Source organism: Rhinoraja longicauda, chromosome 10, assembly GCF_053455715.1.
Source record: "Rhinoraja longicauda isolate Sanriku21f chromosome 10, sRhiLon1.1, whole genome shotgun sequence".
In the NCBI taxonomy this organism is placed as follows: Eukaryota; Metazoa; Chordata; class Chondrichthyes; order Rajiformes; family Arhynchobatidae; genus Rhinoraja; species Rhinoraja longicauda.
In genome coordinates this window covers 12,046,278-12,065,730 of record NC_135962.1, presented here as the reverse complement: position 1 = coordinate 12,065,730, position 19,453 = coordinate 12,046,278, and the positions used below count along the sequence as shown (strand labels likewise).

Sequence of the window (19,453 nt, the reverse complement as noted above, 5' to 3'; positions counted from 1 at the left end):
TTACACTGAGTGTAGCTTGTTCATCTAAATCACACACTCAAATGGAACCGGCATGAGTATGAGGAAACAAAAAGCAAAGGAGAAGCTGATAGATTACATAGTAACTGAAGAACAGGACTGTGCCTTTTAGACCATGTTCGACCATTCACTGAAGTCAGTGCTGATCTCTTATCTAGCATGGTGGTGCAGCGGTAGAGTTGCTGCCTTACAGCACCAGAAACTCGGGTTCAATCCTGACTACGGTGTTTGTCTGTACAGTCACGTTCTCCCCGTGATCTACATGGGTTTTCCTCAGGAGCTCCGGTTTCCTCCCACATTCCAAAGATGTACAGATTACTAGGCTAAATGGCTTGGCAGAATTGTAAATTGCCCCTAGTGTGAGTAGGATAGTATGTTAGTGTAAGGGGATCGCTGGTCGGCGCGGACTTGGTGGGCAGTAGGGATGAATCTCCCCCAAAAAACTAAACTAAAGCTCTCTACACATAGCTTTTCTCTTGTTTCTCTAATACTACTTAGTATCAAAAATCTATCAACCTCACACTAATGAATAACTCATGGAGCATCAATTGCGGCTTACGTGAGAATTTTATACCATTTTCTCCGGATGGAAGCATTTTCCTAACCTCACACGGAATAATGTTAGGAAACAATTTCAGATGCCTTGCTGTTTCTGCAGTAGTTCCGTTGCAAGGTCATCCATCTGTTATATTGACTTGGTTTTACTCTCTCCACAGGCATTGTCTGATGTGGTGGGTATTTCCAGTATACAATACAGTGAGTCTGTGGAATTCATTGCCACAAACGGCTATGGCTGCCAAGTCATTGGCTATTTTTAAGGTGGAGATTGACGGATACGTGAATGGTACGGGTGTCAAGGGTTATGGGGAGAAGGCAGGAGAATGGGGTTGAGAGGCAAAGATAGGTCTGCCATGATTGAATGGCGGACTATACTCAATGGGCCGAATGGCCTGCTCCTGCTCCTATGACGTATGAGCTTATTTTCCTTTTGGTTTCAGATTTCAGTGGCCACGCTGACCAGCATTTCAAAGCTTTTACATGCCTTTTCTATCATAATGCCTTCATTAGTCTGTTAACCAGGCGGCTTTGTGAACATTTGGATTGCCTGGCTAAACCCGGCTTCACGCCGTCAGAGATATTCCCAATGTCCAACTATACCTCCCTCTTACTCTTTGAAACATAGAAACATAGAAAATAGGTGCAGGAGTAGGCCATTCGGCCTTTCGAGCCTGCACCGCCATTCAATATGATCATGGCTGATCATCCAACTCAGTATCCCGTACCTGCCTTCTCTCCATACCCCCTGATCCCTTTAGCCACAAGGTCCACATCTAACTCCCTCTTAAATATAGCCAATGAACTGGCCTCAACTACCTTCTGTGGCAGAGAATTCCACAGATTCACCACTCTGTGTGAAAAAAAACTTTCTCATCTCAGTCCTAAAAGACTTCCCCCTTATCCTTAAACTGTGACCCCTTGTTCTGGACTTCCCCAACATCGGGAACAATCTTCCTGCATCTAGCCTGTCCAACCCCTTAAGAATTTTGTACGTTTCTATAAGATCCCCCCTCAATCTTCTAAATTCCAGCGAGTACAAGCCGAGTCTATCCAGTCTTTCTTCATATGAAAGTCCTGCATCCCAGGAATCAATCTGGTGAACCTTCTCTGTACTCCCTCTATGGCAAGAATATCTTTCCTCAGATTAGGAGACCAAACCTGTACGCAATACTCCAGGTGTGGTCCCACCAATGCCTTGTACAACTGCAGCAGAACCTCCCTGCTCCTTTGCAACCGCTTCCTCCCAGCTCCAGCGACCTGGGTTCAATCCCAACCTCTGGTGCAGTTTGTGGCGTATGCATGTTCTCCTTGTGAAGCATATGGGTTCCTTCTGGGTGCTTTGATTTCTTTCCTCATCCTTCAGACATGCTGGTAGGTGGCTGGCTGCTGCAACCTGCCCCTAGTGTGCAGGTGAATCTGGGGATGTTGATGGGCTCGTGAGAGAGTGTCAACAGGCTGAGTTCCTCCAGCATCTCTGTTTTTGCTCCCGATTCTACCGTGTGCGGTTTTATCTGTTTTCCATGGATTGCATTGAAAGTTGGTGCAAGATTACAGTGACCTGATGGTACTTAGCTCTTATCGCGGCACCTGGCTTCATTACCATCTGTGAGCCAAGCACCCATTTGTTATGCAACGTCTCTCTGACACACAGGGCGGAGAAGCCAATCCACTTACCGCTGGGCACGCATCCTCCCCTTGCTGCCCGACCAACATGTAAAGAAATTCGTCCTTCTTCAGGTGAAAGATGGCGGAGATGAAGATTCCATGGGACCTCTTGTTGCTGTTCCGGGCTCCTTTGCCTCCAGCTGCCCCGTAAGCGGACACTCTGGGGAAGAGGGATTGGAGAACTGGGATCAAGGATGGGACTAACAGTGAAGGGATGCCGAGATAAAGATTTGGGACCACTATTAAGGGAGAGTTGGGATCAGGGGGCTGTGACCAACAGTGAGGAGTGGCTGGTATCAGGGTCCGGGACTAATAGACAGGGATTGATGGGATCGTGGGATGGGATGAAGAGTGAAGTGCTACTGGAATCCAATTAGATTTTGATACAGAAGTAAACAGACAAATGTGTCGGAAGGAACTGCAGATGGTGGTTTAAACTGAAGATAGACACAAAATGCTGGGGCAACTAAGCAGGACAGGCAGCATCTCTGGAGCGAAGGAATGGGTGAAGTTTCGGGTCGAGACCCTTCTTCAGATCTGGTCCAGGTCTGGAGAAGGGTCTTGACCTGAACAGTCCCCCATTCCTTCTCTCCAGAGATGCTGCCTGTCCCGCTGACTTACTCCAGCATTTTGTGTCTATGAACAGAGAAAGGTACCCCACTGGGATGAATACAAGGACTAAACAATGAAGAACCTACTAGAGTTAGGATTCACTCGCATCAACGGTCAGAGGCTTGGAGGTCTCCCTGCTCCTTGCCCCAGATTAGTTGAGCCTGATACTCATTCAGTTCCCCCACATCACATTGCTGACATTAACGATGGTTCTGCTTACACATATTTGTTAGTTGCTGGGACCTGCCAGATCTGGATGCCCTTGAGAGGTCCTTCCGGTTCAATTTTCACGGAGATGTTGGTGTGACGGTAGGCGTTAGTGCACTGCACCTGGGTGGGGCCGTAGGGGCCACTTGTACCACACGACGTAAACAGCCAAGCCACTTCAGAGTAGTCTGCAATGGAAAGAAGAGCGTTCTTAATGTGGCTGTAAAACGGCAGCAAGAAAGGATTTCATTGTAGGTAGTCTCAAAATGCTGGAGTAACTCAGCGGGACAGGCAGCATCTGGAGAGAAGGAATGGATGACGTTTCGGGTCGAGACCCTTCTTCAGACTGATCTTCAGACAGAAGGGTCTCGACCCAAAACGTCACCCATTCCTTCTCTCCAGAGATGCTGCCTGTCCCGCTGAGTTACTCCAGTATTTTGTGTCTATCTTCGATTTAAACCAGCATCTGCAATTCTTTCCTACACTAAGGATTTCATTGTTCTGGTTCATACCCAATGCCGATAACAAATAAACACTCTCTCTCTCTCACTCTCTCTCTCTCATTATTTTTCTCGCAGCCATCGGTAACCACGTGCTTTTCCAGCCTGACAAAGCAAATACAACACAAAAACAATGTCTGAAGAAGGGTCTCAACCCAAAATGTCACCCATTCCTTCTCTCCAGAGATGCTGCCTGTCTGGCTGAGTTACTCCAGCATTTTGTGTCCACCTACAAAAAACAAAAATGCTGGAGGAACTCAATGGGCCAGGCAGCATCTGTGGAAGGAATGGGCAGATGATGTTTCAGATTGGGACCCCACTTCGATATATTTTGCTCAAGTTCCCAGCATCCGCAGTCTCTTGTGTCTTCAAAGCAAATACAACCCAGAGTGTTTGTGAAATTCAATCAACGAGCAGAGTTGGATATAGAGTCATATAGCATGGAACCAGGCTATTCGGCCCAAATTGCCCATGTCAACCAAAATGCCCCATCTACCCACCTGCCCACATCCCATGTCCCATTTTCCCATGTTTAGCCCATATCCCTCTAAAGCCTTCTTGACTATGTACCTGTCCAATGTATCTTAAATCATATCATATCATATCATATATATACAGCCGGAAACAGGCCTTTTCGGCCCACCAAGTCCATGCCGCCCAGCGATCCCCGTACATTAACACTATCCTACACCCACTAGGGACAATTTTTTTAAAACATTTTACCCAGCCAATTAACCTACATACCTGTACGTCTTGGGAGTGTGGGAGGAAACCGAAGATCTCGGAGAAAACCCACACAGGTCACGGGGAGAACGTGCAAACTCCTTACAGTGCAGCACCCGTAGTCAGGATCGAACCTGAGTCTCCGGCGCTGCATTCGCTGTAAAGCAGCAACTCTACCGCTGCGCTACCGTGCCGTATTAGAGTATCGTGCCGTGTTAGAGTATCTGCCATGACTACGTCCTCTGCCAGCTTGTTTTATACACCCACCACCCTCTGTGTGAAAATTTGCCCCTCAGATCTTTCACCTCTCACCATAAACCTATGGTTCTTGATTCCCCTTCTCCAAGTAAATGACTGTGCAGCTACAATATCTATTCCCCTCTTGATCTTGTACGCTTCTATAAGATCACCCCTCATCCTCCTGCACTTCAAGGAATAAAGTCCTAACCTGCCCAACCTCTCCTTATAGCTTAGCTTCTCATGTCCAGGCAACATAATCTTCCATGCACTCTTTCCAACTTAACGACACCTTTCCTTATAATCCATCAGTGTCACTATTCTTCACCCTTCTCATGGTGTCTGCCAGCTGCCCTAATTGAGAAAATTCTCTGCTCCCAGCTCCACTCACCTCCATCCCCATCGTTTGGTACCCACTTGTAGGAGAGGTCACTTCAAGACACTACACATTAGAATGTTAACTCATGTAACCATGTATTTGGAGCATTATGAGCAACTTTGGGCCCCTTATCTGAGGAAGGATGTGTTGGCACTGGAGAGGGTCCAGAGGAGATTTACAAGAATGATTCTAGAAATGAATGGGTTAACATATGATGATCGTTTTACGCCACTGGGCCTCTACGCGCTGGAGTATACAATGATTGCCACAGAAGGCTGTGGAGGCCAAGTGAATGGATATTTTTTAGTACGGGTGTCAGGTGTTATGGGGAGAAAGCAGGAGAATTGGGTTGGGAGGGAAAGATGGATCAGCCATGGATTGAATGGCGGAGTAGACTTGACGGGCCGAAAGGCCTAATTCTGCTCCTATCACTTATGAACTTACGAACGATTGCACAGCTGTGGTGGTTTCAGTCTCCCTGTACTGACATTGGTGGTGCTACTGCCCAACAGCTCCAGATACCCCAAATCAATCCTGACTCCGCTGCTGTCTGTGTAGCATTTGCATGTTCTCCCTGTGACCACATTGGTCTCTCTCCCATGTGCTGCAGTTTCCTCTGACATCTCAAAGACATGCAGGCAATTAGCTGATGCAAATAAGCCCTGGACTTGGTGAAGGTTGGATAGCAGGCCACAGTAGCGCACGGTAGCGCAGCGGTAGAGTTGCTGCTTTACAGCGAATGCAGCGCCGGAGACTCAGGTTCGATCCTGACTACGGGTGCTGCACTGTAAGGAGTTTGTACGTTCTCCCCGTGACCTGCGTGGGTTTTCTCCGAGATCTTCGGTTTCCTCCCACACTCCAAAGACGTACAGGTATGTAGGTTAATTGGCTGGGTAAATGTAAAAATTGTCCCTAGTGGGTGTAGGATAGTGTTAATGTACGGGGATCGCTGGGTGGCACGGACTTGGAGGGCCGAAAAGACCTGTTTCCGGCTGTATATATATGATATGATGATGATGAGATAACAATGAAAGAAATTCAGCCATATTTACTTATTGTGCAAATCTGAACCCATGTACCACATTTCATGTGAGTCATTAGTAGTCACATTTAGATGGAAATTTCTAACATAGATTTCCCTTGCAGATACAAACAGGAAATACAGAGCCTCTCTTGCAACAGGGGATGTACCGGAGGACTGGAGGATAGCTAATGTGGTGCCATTATTTAAAAAGGGCAGTAGGGATGAACCTGGGAGCTACAGGCCGGTGAGTCTGACATCGGTGGTGGGGAAGCTGCTAGAAAAGATTCTGAGGGACAGAATCAGTCTTCACTTGGAGGATCAAGGGTTAATTAAGGATAGTCAACATGGCTTTGTTAAGGGAAGGTCGTGTCTGACTAACTTGATTGAATTTTTTGAAGGGGTGACCAAGGAGGTAGATGGGGGTAGTGCAGTGGATGTGGTATACATGGATTTCAGTTAGGCTTTTGACAAGGTCCCACACAGGAGACTAGTCAAGAAGGTCAGAGCCCATGGGATCCAGGGCACCTTGGCAAAATGGATAAAAAAACTGGCTTAGTGACAGAAGGCAGAGGGTGATGGTAGAAGGGTGCTTCTGTGACTGGAGGCCGGTGTCCAGTGGGGTGCCGCAGGGATCGGTGTTGGGTCCCTTACTGTTTGTAATCTACATAAATGATCTGGATGTCAACGTACAGGGCATGATCAGCAAGTTTGCAGATGACACAAAGGTAGGGGGGTGGTGAATAGCGAAGAAGGGATCTGCAAGCTGCAGGAAGATATAGATGAGATGGTCAGATGGGCGGAGCAGTGGCAGATGGAATTTAATCCTGAAAAGTGCGAGGTGATGCACTTTGGCAGAAATAACTTGCAGAGGGAGTACACCATGAATGGAAGGACCCTAGGGAAGACAGGGGTACAGAGGGACCTTGGAGTACAGGTACACAAGTCCTTGAAGGCAGCAGGACAGGTGGATAGGGTGGTCAAAAAGGCATATGGGTTACTGGCCTTCATTAGCCGGGGCATTGAATATAAAAGTAGGGGGGTAATGATGGAATTGTACAGAACACTGGTGAGGCCACAGCTGGAGTATTGTGTACAGTTCTGGTCATCACATTATAGAAAGGATGTGATAGCTTTGGAGAGGGTGCAGAGGAGATTCACCAGGATGCTGCCAGGGATGAAGGGCCTCGGCTATGAGGAGAGACTGGGCAGACTGGGGTTGTTTTCCCTGGAGCAGAGAAGGCTGAGAGGGGACATGATCGAGTTGTACAAGATCATGAGGGGCATGGATAAGGTAGATGGCGGAGAACTTCTTCCACTGGTGGAAGGTTCAACAACGAGGGGACATAGATACAGGGTAAGGGGAGGGAGGTTTCGGGGGGATGTGAGAAAGAACGTTTTCACCCAGAGGGTGGTTGGAGTCTGGAACTCACTGCCTGGGGTGGTGGTGGAGGCAGGAACACTCACAACGTTTAAGAGGCATTTGGATGGGCACTTGAAATGCTACAACATTCAGGGCTACGGTCCAAATGCGGGAAAATGGGATTAAAATTAGACTGTGTTTGGTAACGGGCGGCGCGGACACGATGGGCCGAAGGGCCTCTTTCTGTGCTGTAGGACTCTATGACTCTATGACAGAGTAACAATCCCTATGTATGCACCATGTTTCCAATGCAATAGGTTTTCCCAAAGCACAGGACTGCACTTAGATTTTAAAACAAGATGCCTGGTGAAAGAAGTCAATATTAGAACAGATTAAACAAAAACAAAAAAATGTTAGAGATATTCAGCATGTCAAACAGTAGTGTGGGGGAAGAAGGGGGGGGGGAGCGGGTGGCTTGGGGAGGGTTTAGTGACAGGTTAACTAAAATTGGAGAATTCATTGTTCATACAGTTGAGTTGTAAGCTACCCACGTGGAATATGAGGTAATGTTCCTCCAGTTTGCATGTGGCCTCACTCTGGCAATGGAGGAAGCCCAGGACAGAAAGATCAATTGGGAATGGGAAGGGGAGTTAAAGTGGTTATCAACCGGGAGATCCAAGTGTTCAGTGAAGCGTTATGATACAGAGAGCAAGGTTTAGTGCGAACGTAAATGTTAACTTGATAAACCAGGTAATAATGACATAGCCATCCCTTGTGGACCTGGTACATTGTCTACGCAGCGTGTGTAACCAATAACGCGAGGGTTACAGGGGTGTGGCACACATAATGGTCTGGAACTTGTGCAATGAATAATGGTGTCCAAATAACGTCCAACATCACTAATGTGATAGTCGGCCAGCGACTCCGGCTGCAAATTGCCAGCCACTGCAAAACTCTCCAGTTCCATCATCAAGTTCACGGGAAAAGGCATCTCACTCTCAGCCCCTCTAATGTTCACAAATTGCTTCTTTTGAACATTAATCACCAGTGAGGTTCACTGCAGGAAGCTGCAGTGATTAGTATAACTGCTTTACATTGCATTTTTTTTTTCAATGTCATTACCTGATGGAGCAGCCTCTGGCACTGGGTAGAGAAATGGCAGATCTTCAAGATGATGGATTGAGTCAGCCTCCACTGTCACTGATTCTATCTCTGTGAAGGCAACAAAGCTGGATTTAGACAGAATAATAGAGCAGTTTGAAGAACCGACACAGCTGTCACATGTTGGTGAAGCATGGGGCTGGTAACTACAGCCAAATATGTTGAACCTCTTTCACTCTGAAAGTGTATCACCACATGAAAATAAACATACACAGCAAAATAGCATGGCACTCAGCCCCTTAAACCCATTCTATCTCTCAGATTCAATTAAAATTATAGCTGTTGTAACCTTAACTTCAAATTATTAAACTCATTCCATTGATGTGGCTTCACGAAAAACTGAGAACAGTAAATGAGAGTTGCTTTAATATTACAGACAATGGGTATGGTACCAATGGTTTCGAATGGCATGCAGTTGCATGTACTTTGTTGCATGTTGCAATGTCTTGATGCTGTTGTTCTTACAATGAATTTACACCTACGCAATTAGGTTTTACCTAAACACCACTTACACTGATATTTTTTTCTCATCTCATGTCTCTTCTCACCTTTGCTTATATGTTCATAACTCATAGGATTGGAATTAGACCATTCGGCCCATCGAGCCCATTCTACCATTCAGTCATGGCAGATCTATCTTTCCCTCTCAACCCCATTATTCTGCCTTCTCCCCATAACCTTTGACACCCTTACTCACCAAGAATCTGTCAATCTCTGCTTTAAAAATACCCAATGACAGACTCCACAGCTGTCTGTGGCAATTACTTCCACAGATGAACCATATTCTGACTAAATAAATTCCTCCTCATCTCTTTTCAAAAGATACGTCCTTTTATTCTGAGGCTGTGCCCTCTCCCACTAGTGGAAACATCCTCTCCACATCCACTCTTCAGCACACATTTCTAATTCCTCCTCATAATATCTTTCTGGTTCCTCCTTAAAGACTTCTTTGTTATTCACTTCTTGCGATGGCACGCTCCACTTGTTTTGAATATGTGACATGGTTTTGTGGATACTCCCTTTTACATGTGGTTCCTAGGTCTCTGGATCTCAAGTACAAATACTTCCTCTATGACTACTGTTGTACTTCGTGGTCCGATATCTGTTATACCTTTGTTATGACTGGATGGACCACAAGTACACGTGTTTAAAAGGTTTGAAAGCTGGAGCTTAAATCCAGGCTGTTTATTCCACGGCCGCCTGGAACCAGAGTGACCACCAAATCACCTCATTCTCTTATATACATGTTACTACGCGGGCAAACTAAGTAGTCCTTGTGATACAACAAAGTAGTCCTTGCAATATCACAACATCCCCCTTGTCTTATATAAAATAAAATATATTTAACAAACAAACTCTAAACACAAATGTTTTTTATAAACACCATAATTATTCACGAGTAACAATTATCAACGGTAACGTGCAGGTTTCTGACTAACGTGTCCTGAACGTGTCCTGAACGTGTCACATAATCTCCATCAACATTATGTGCCAGTCGTTCCTCCTCTTCATATTTTGTCTCAGTCCTGCTGCTGTCTGGAGTGATGCAGTGGGGACCAAAGCCTGGCTTCTCCAGTGGAGGAATATCTCTCAACTGCACTCGATTCCGTCTTAACCTATTTCCATTTGGCGTTTCAATGATGTAAGATCTTGATTGGGGTTCATCACAGATCGTTCTCACTTCTGCTGGTATCCAGACATGGGTCGCTTGATCCAGAACCCGGACCTTCTGTCCAATGTGTAATGGTTTCAAGCCCTGTCTCTTGACCGAATTGTCAAAATGCGCCTTCATACTCTGCTTGCGCTCTTCGAGTCGCTCAAAGTTCCTCCGCCCTTCGTATGCCTTGTTTGTGTCAAGGTTCGTGGGTAGTGGTGTCCGAATCTGTCTTCCAAACGTCATCTCTGCCGGTGACGGTAACTTGGAATCAATCGGCGTAGTACGCAAGGTGAGTGAAGCTGCTGCTACACTCTGTTCCATTGTCAAGGACTTCTTGATGATGGACTTCACCGTTCATACCATTCTCTCAACCAGTCCATTTGACTGAGGGTACCTAGGTGAGGACGTCGTATGGGTGATTCCCCATTTGCCTGCACATGGACTTGAAAGGTTCTCCAACAAATTGTGGGCCATTGTCGGAGATGATTTCCGTCGGTGCTCCTCGGAGGCCAAATGTTGCAGTCACCATATTAGCAACCATGGCACTCGTGATGCTTGTCAGCTTATGCCCCACCGGAAACTTGGAATGGTAATCTACCATGACAAGATATTGTATATTGTCAAGCTCAAAAATATTCATTGGTATTTTGGTCCAAGGTGTGATTGGTATCTCATGTGGTATGAGTGTTTCCCTCGTTTGCTCTGGCATGTGCATCTGGCACTGACTTCTTATCAGGTATTTATACATACATATAGTGGCCCTGTCGAGATGCATTCCTAGCATCCCATAAGGAGCTGGAAAGCATTCGTCTTTTTTTTTCTTTTTTTGCTATCCTTTTTGCTTGAGTTTTTTTCTTTCTACCTTTCTATATTCTAATCACCAAACCACTGCCACCATGTTGTACTTCGTGGTCTGGTATCTGTTATACCTTTGTTATGACTCTAGAAGGACCACAAGTACACGTGTTTAAAAGGTTTGAAAGCTGGAGCTTAAATCCAGGCTGTTTATTCCACGGACACCTGGAACCAGAGTGACCACCAAATCACCTCATTCTCTTATATACATGTTACTACGCGGGCAAACAAAGTAGTCCTTGTGATATAATAAAGTAGTCCTTGCAATATCACAACTACTTCATTGAACTCTTTCAGAATCTTAAAGACCTTCAATGGGGTGACATCATAAATGTGCATCATTTAACTTTGTCTGCAGAACAGAATCTCAACGAGTCAGGCACTTCAGAAGGGTTTTCAATACCTTTGAGGGATATGATTGAAGAATGACATAACTTAATAGCAAAGGCATCTTGCCATTTTGCATCAAATCTAATATTGTGAAACCTCTCTAAAATTAATTCAGAGGAGGATATTCAAATCAAATTTAGTAAGTCATGTAAGAAAATCGTAAAGCTTGTTTAATGTGCCAGGTACCCAAAAGGTATCCAGTGTATTCAAAAGGACAAAAGAAGTAAAAAGGTTTGGGTTTATTATCATCAAGTGTGCAGTGGAAAGCTTTTTTTTGCATGCTCTCTACACAAATCAGATAATACTATACATGACAACCAAGGCAAACTCAAGTGTAATAGTTTGAGCAAAGTGAAAGAAAGCTCAGGGCTTGGGTAGCTGAAGGTGGGGCTACCTCTGGTAGAGCATGTAAACCTGAAGTGCATGAGAGGACAGCTTTAGAGGGTTGTGGACTAGAGGAAGTTATCGAGATAGGAAGGAAACCATGTTTGATTTGAAAACTGGAATTAAAAAAATTGAGGTGTTTTCAAGCCAGTATTGTCAGACAGGGAGCATAAATAATAATAATAATAATAATAATAATAATAATATATTCCTTTATTTGTCCCACACTGGGGAAATTTGCAGTGTTACAGCAGCAAAGTGGATAGCAAGAGACTTTCATTATAAATAAAAATAATGATAAGGATAATTGTCATCATTTACTGTTTTTTTTTACTGTTATTGTTAACTGGTCTGTTGACTGGTCTGCTGGGAGCAGTGCTGGTTGTGCAGTCTCACAGCAGCGGGAAGAAAGGACCTCCGATATCTCTCCTTCACGCACTTGGGGTGAAGGAGTCTGTCACTGAAGGAGCTACTCAGTGCAGTGACAGTGTCCTGCATGGGGTGGGAGTCGTTGTCCAGCAGCGGTTATCTTTGCCATCATCCTCCTCACTCCCACCGCCTGTACTGAGTCGAGGGGGCAACCCAGGACAGAGCTGGCCTTCCCGACCAGCTTGTCAAGTCTCTTCCCCTCCGCTGCTGAGATGCTGCTGCTACAGCAGACCACTCCATAGAAAATGGCTGATGCCACCACTGTGTTGTAGAAGGTCCTGAGGCGGGTTGCTCAGCCTCGGAGTCCTGGCCACCCTCCGGCTCCTCGTCCTCCACCTGGGCCTGCGTTTGTTCCTATGCCGTTGGGGGCTGCGCACTCGGGCTGGGCGGCTCGTGCGGCCCCCTGCCCGATTTGTGCCTCCGGTTCTGGGGGGGGGGGGGTCCATCTGTGGTGGTCTCTGGGGATTAGGCCACTCCCTGGGTCAAACCCCTCGGCACTAGATGGACAGGTCTGGGGGGATGGCCCTAAGCTCCGGGGTTTCTCGGGGGGGGGGGGGGGCAGAGATCATTCCTTTGTCTGTCTCGTGGCTTGAAGAAGAACAGTCGGGAATAAACAGCCTTCCTGAATCTAATCGGCATCCAGCCTTATTCTGCACCTGACACCGCTACAATTTAATCACTAATAGGGAATTTACGGATTATTATTGATGTGGAATTATTTTATCACTGTGGATTTGTATGGTAAATACCGTAATGTGGAGATGACGTTCTTATTAACACGAGTTAATGTTTCTGCCCTCACTGTGTGGATGATCTCCCAGTTATTAATGAAATCTATTTATTAGTTGTGTACCACATGACTTGTAATATGAATTCGTGATCAATAAAGAGTTTGGATAACAGGTCTCACCGCTGTAACTAATTGAAACTATGAATAAACACTGTCTGAATTGTTCATAGTCTTACATAGAAACATAGAAACATAGAAAATAGGTGCAGGAGTAGGCCATTCGGCCTTTCGAGCCTGCACCGCCATTCAATATGATCATGGCTGATCATCCAACTCAGTATCCCGTACCTGCCTTCTCTCCATACCCCCTGATCCCTTTAGCCACAAGGGCCACATCTAACTCCCTCTTAAATATAGCCAATGAATTGGCCTCAACTACCTTCTGTGGCAGAGAATTCCACAGATTCACCACTCTCTGTGTGAAAAAAAACTTTCTCATCTTGGTCCTAAAAGACTTCCCCCTTATCCTTAAACTGTGACCCCTTGTTCTGGACTTCCCCAACATCGGGAACAATCTTCCTGCATCTAGCCTGTCCAACCCCTTAAGAATTTTGTGTTTCTATAAGATCCCCCCTCAATCTTCTAAATTCCAGCGAGTACAAGCCGAGTCTATCCAGTCTTTCTTCATATGAAAGTCCTGCCATCCCAGGAATCAATCTGGTGAACCTTCTCTGTACTCCCTCTATGGCAACAATGTATTTCCTCAGATTAGGAGACCAAAACTGTATGCAATACTCCAGGTGTGGTCTCACCAATGCCCTGTACAACTGCAGCAGAACCTCCCTGCTCCTATACTCAAATCCCCTCGCTATGAATGCCAACATACCATTCGTTTTCTTCACTGCCTGCTGCACCTGCATGCCTACTTTCAATGACTGGTGTACCACGACACCCAGGTCTCATTGCATCTCCCCTTCTCCTAATCGGCCACCATTCAGATAATAGTCTGCTTTCCTGTTCTTGCCACCAAAGTGGATAACCTCACATTTATCCACATTATATCTTGTTATGGAATCTAATTATTAATAGATATTTTCCAAAGCACACAGTGTTATTAATACTGTCTGTTTATTAATTTAGAATATGAGGTGCATTAATCATGCCATATTATTTAATCAAGGTGTAATGGCTTCCATCCCTGTTGTAATAGAAGCTTTTCATTCGAATGATGCATGCAGTGATTCTGAGAGACATGTTCAATGTCTGTTCATGGTGCTATTTTACTGATCTCTTTATTGTTATGTATTTGTTCCTTCTAGGAAGTCAGTGGGAACATCAATAACCTGTTTCCATGCTGCTGCCGGCATCCGATTGAATAAATAATTAGTGGTGTCGTCTCATGTTGAAGTTGGTTTCCAGAGAAGGATTCTCAAAGCCTCATTTACAAGGCTTTAAGCATCTAACATCTTGCATAAGGCTGCTGCAGGTCCAAGATAATCGCAGCCACTGTAGTTAGCATTGTGATTGTCAGGATTATATAGTACAATGACAAGAAATGGAGCAAGAAACTTATTGCCCTCCTGTTGCCCTGCTGCATAATTATCCAGCCATTCGTTGTCCACCCATTCGACAGCACCTTGCTGAAAGTCTAACCTGCTTGCAGCAATAATGGCCAGTGCCTCTGAAGATGCCGTTTAAGAGGAATACCAAGCAGAGATGGAACCCCAATGCTCAAATAGTAAATATTCACTCCTGCAATATTCCTGCTGCTGTATTGCAATTGGTGTTGGTGGGGTTGGTGGGCGTAAGGAGTGGGGGATCAGAATAGGTGGGAAAGAGAATGACAGAGAGAGGCAGGGAGAGAGTGATGTGGACAGGAGGAGAGAGAGTCAGACTGCTAGGTGCAGTGTGGTAAAGTGTGAGATGTAGGCACGGAGCGATATGAAGTATTCAGGTCCAAACCATTAGTGTGCCACACTTAATAAGTCCGCTGACCACTTCCCATGGAAAGTTAATAGCCGACTGAGACTTGCCATCATTGCATCATTTCACCATCATCTGCCATCAATTCACTCGAGGCTTGAACCTAGTTGTGCCCTGCTGATTTGTGAGATGAGATGACATTTCAAATCTCCCAGCGACATTTCAGCATGGAGACACAAGGAACTGCAAATGCAGGAACCTTGAGCAAAACACAAAGTGCTGGAGCAACTCAGCAGGTCAGGCAGCAGCCATGGAGGGAATAGAAAGGTGACGTTTCGGGTTGGGACCTTTCATCAGACTCAAGCCTCAAAACATGTCCTGACCCGAAATGTCGCCTGTCCATTCCCTCCACCGGTGCTGCTTGGCCTGCTGAGTTGCTCCGGCACTTTGTGCTTGGCTCGACGTTTCTGCAGGTATTGCTTAGTGGACCAAGGATGTCTGTCAGCACCTGCCAGCTTGTACACACTCACTGAACCTGCCATCACTTACCATCAGCAGCAATCCCATCTGGTAAGTCAGTTTCCAACTGGCTGCTCTCAGGAAGGTCAGTCTGCCCGCTTGCTACAGATCCCTCGGCGGGGCGACACCCAAAGCCTGCCGCTGAAAGGGAATTTACACAACCGTGTGAGACTGTGGGGCGGCGCCAAATCTTTCCACCCACCCAGCTTTGGCAGCACTCAGTGCTGTGCGTGGAAGACAGAGATACTTTACGTGGTTTGGCCAACGGACACTCAGCGCACTGTCAAACAGAAGGCTGGGAGTGACGTCGTATGTTAGAGCAGATACAGAATCAGGGCTCTTGTCCAAGTCCATCTGAAAGCGATCCGTCCTGGGAACCGGATGATAGATTTTTATCACCTTTCTACTTGACTGCTGTTGACTTTAATGTTGTCTTGGGCAAGAGTGTGAGCAAAGGAGCCCAGGCTGCAATGTACTTTCCTCTCGCGTCCTAACCCTTGATGTTTCTCACAGCCTGCGCGCCAGCCTGAATTGCAGCATTTACTTCACTCTTGCAGTTGATTTTCAGTGCTTTATTGCCCACTTATGCTAAATTTGATGCTCCAATGATGAGATGATTGTGGGTTCAAGACCCACTTCAGAGTATGTAATCCAGTGAAAATTCACCAGGGTTTTTATTATTTTATATGTTTTCAAGAGAGGGTTAGATTTAGCTCTTTGGACTAACGGAATCAAAGGGACATGGAGAAAAAGCAGGAACGGGCCACTGATTTTGGATGATCAGCCATGGTCATATTGAATGGCAGTGCTGGCTCGAAGGACCGAATGGCCTACTCCTGCACCTATTTTTCTAATTTTCTTTCTATGTTTCTAATACTTACAGAATAATGAAAGGCATAGATAGAGTGGATGTGGAAAGGATGTTTCCACTGATGGGAGCGTTTGGGACCATAGCTTCAGAATTAAAGGACGCTCTTTTAAAAAAGGAGGTGAGCAGGAACATCTTTAGTCAAAGTGTAGTTAATCTGTGGAACTCATTGCCACAGAGGGCTGTGGAGGACAAGCCAGTGGATATTTTTAATGCAGAGATAAAGTTCTTGAATGGAAGGGTGTCAAGGGTTATGGGGAGAGGGCGGGAAAATGGGATTAGGAGGCAGAGATCAGCCACAATTGAATGGCAGAGTAGACTCGATGGGCCAAATGGCCTAATTCTACTCCAATAGCTTGTGGTGAAATTCTAATAATGGAATATTCTAGAACCATTCAACCCCTTGGGTCCATCAACCCCATTCTCCCTTTCCTTATTACTCTGCAGTCCTGAGATTTGTTTCATGTCTCACATTCGCATCAACTTCCCCAAACCATTAAAACTAAGGCATTTATTCCCCTCTCATCCTTCTAAATTCCAGTGAATACAAGCCCAGTCGATCCAGTCTTTCATCATATGTCTGTCCCGCCATCCCTGGAATTAACCTGGTGAACCTACGCTGCACTCCCTCAATAGCAAGAATGTCCTTCCTTAAATTTGGAGACCAAAACTGCACACAATACTCCAGGTGTGGTCTCACCAGGGCCCTGTACAACTGCAATAGGACCTCCTTGCTCCTAAACTCAAATCCTCTCACAATGAAGGCCAACATGCCATTAGCTTTCTTCACTGCCTGCTGTACCTGCATGCTTACTTTCAGTGACTGATATACAAGCACACCCAGGTCTCGTTGCACCTCGCCTTTTCCTCATCTGACACCATTCAGATAATAATCTGCCTTTTTGTTCTTGCCACCAAAGTGGATAACCTCACATTTATCCACATTATACTGCATATGCCATGCATCTGCCCACTCACCCAAACTCCCTGTCACCCTGCAGCCTCATAGCATCCTCCTCGCAGCTCACACTGCCACCCAGCTTTGTGTCGTCTGCAAACATGGAGATGTTACTTTTAATTCCCTCGTCTAAATCATTAATATATATTGTAAATAGCTGCACATTTGGAAAGCAGTGACAGGATCGGTCAAAGTCAGCATGGATTTATGAAGGGGAAATCATGCTTGACTAATATTCTGGAATTTTTTGAAAGGAAAGCCAGTGGATGTGGAAAAAAAAAAAAGCCTTTGACAAGGTCCCACACAAGAGATTAGTGTGCAAAATTAGAGCACATGGTACTGGGGGTAGGGTATTGACATGGATTGGTTGGCAGACAGGAAGCAAAGAGTAGGAGTTAACGGGTCCTTTTCAGAATGGCAGGCAGTGACTAGTGGGGTGCCGCAAGGCTCAGTGCTGGGACCCCAGCTATTTACAATATATATTAACGATTTAGACAAGGGGATTAAAAGTAACATCTCCAAGTTTGCAGATGACACAAAGCTGGGTGGCAGTGTGAGTTAGAAATCGCGGATGCATTGGTGATCATTTTCCAAAATATTCTATAGATTCTGGATCAGTTCCTGTGGACTGGAGGGTAGCCAATGTAACCCCACTTTTTAAGAAAGGAGGGAGTGAGAAAACGGGGGAATTTATAGACCAATTAGCCTTACATCGGTAGTGGGGGAGATGCTTGAGTCGATTATTCCCATCTCATACCATCAACGTTAACTTTCTTTAAGTTCGGGACTCTCGTCTCTGAATTAACCGTGTCACTCTCCATCTTAATGCAGAGGTCAACAATTTACAGGAGCACTTGGAGGAAACCCCACAGTATGAATGTGCAAACTCCACACGGGGAGCATCGGGAGGCAGGTTTGAATCCAGGTCTCTGGAGTGTGAGACCGCCGCACGGACCGTGGGGCCACAACGCCACTGTCTGCTGAGGGACCGTTGCCCATTTGGACACGATATTAAAGCTAAAGGTTCCATTTGCCCTTTTGAGCGGAAGCCTGAGATTCTGCGGCATAATTTCAAAGATGATCAAACGAGTGGCCCTCAATACTTTTCCCATTAGTTTATCCCTCAATCAATAAAACCGATTATTTGTCATAAGCGCAAAGAATTGTTCTACCTTGCCCTACAACAATTTGACTCTAGTAGTTCCTTCATTGGAAACAAGTGAAAGAACTTCAATGTTGTCGAGTAATGGCGGACATTCTGAGATTCGCACTGATATCCGTACTTCCATGAGTACTTCTCCACCAGGACTGGAAAGCCAGAGGATAGAGACACATTTTCTGTGCCGTATGAAGCAACTGCTGCTCCCTCTATAATTGAGCCATTTTTTTTGAAAAGCGTCTGAGAAAAGTTTCACGGCTCGGCTTGGGATTTCACGGTTGTGCCTCCAGCTTTCTTTATTCAAAGAGAGTGACTGCATGCCCTCTTCATCAAACACCCTCATTATATTGGTCAGATGCCTTGGTGAATGCCACTTCAAGATATATTGGCTCACTGTCATCTCTCCAAGGGGTCCTCCCACCAGCTTTCCCATGGAATAGTTTTGTACTCACTGGCCTCACGTGACTGAGACAGAAAGCTGGCCCGAGCAACACTATTCAAGGAGCAGGAGGATTTTTACAACTCACTACTTGGGACTTTAATTAACAATCCAAAGTTGAATGCATTGCCAGAGATTGGTTCTGCAATCCTACCCCCCCCCCCCCTTCCTCTTCCGCAATCCACCAACACCCACTGCGATCCCTGAAAGCCTTCTTTAGTATGCCAACATGGCACAGTGCCAGGGGCATTTTCGTACCATGCTGCCACTGCCTCTTGGAGGCTCAAACATCTTGCATGTACCCAGCCTAGTTGCCAAGTTCAGATGTGTGTGAATTGGTGTTGAAGAGGTCGGAGAGGAGGGAGACTTGAACATTTAAACCCATTATTTGTGACACCACCGCCATACCCCCCCTCCCTCCCTCTCCCCCCCCCCCCCCCCCCCACCCAGAATTCAGTGTTGGATTTACTTTTACCGCACGCATAAATTCATCTTCTCAACCACGAGTCCGTTTTCTGCTGAGGCTACATTTTAACAGTGCTTTCAGGGTTGATTAATGCAGACCCTGGTGACGATACAATCAGTACTTGTAATAGAGGAGCATTTTGTGGTCACCCATTGCGCACTCTCTGCATGTACACACATTAATCCTTGACAGAGAGAAACAGAGAGGGAGGCAGGGCAGTGGTGGGGGTGGG

The 19,453-nt window shown here is 45.8% G+C and overlaps 1 protein-coding gene across 4 annotated transcripts in view; it reads right to left on the bottom strand.

Annotated features, from left to right (window-relative positions):
* ltk (leukocyte receptor tyrosine kinase) overlaps window positions 1-19,453 on the bottom strand; it is a 163,124-nt gene that overhangs the window by 60,636 nt on the left and 83,035 nt on the right. For 3 of the 4 annotated variants that reach the window (XM_078406216.1, XM_078406214.1, XM_078406215.1), the window contains 4 exons: window positions 15,362-15,472; window positions 8,406-8,495; window positions 3,074-3,248; window positions 2,251-2,401 (listed from right to left, as the gene is read on the bottom strand). In XM_078406216.1, the coding sequence (XP_078262342.1) occupies window positions 2,251-2,401; window positions 3,074-3,248; window positions 8,406-8,495; window positions 15,362-15,472 (527 nt within the window). The remainder of the gene's footprint in view (window positions 1-2,250; window positions 2,402-3,073; window positions 3,249-8,405; window positions 8,496-15,361; window positions 15,473-19,453) is intronic. The other variant, XM_078406217.1, reaches the window with a different exon arrangement.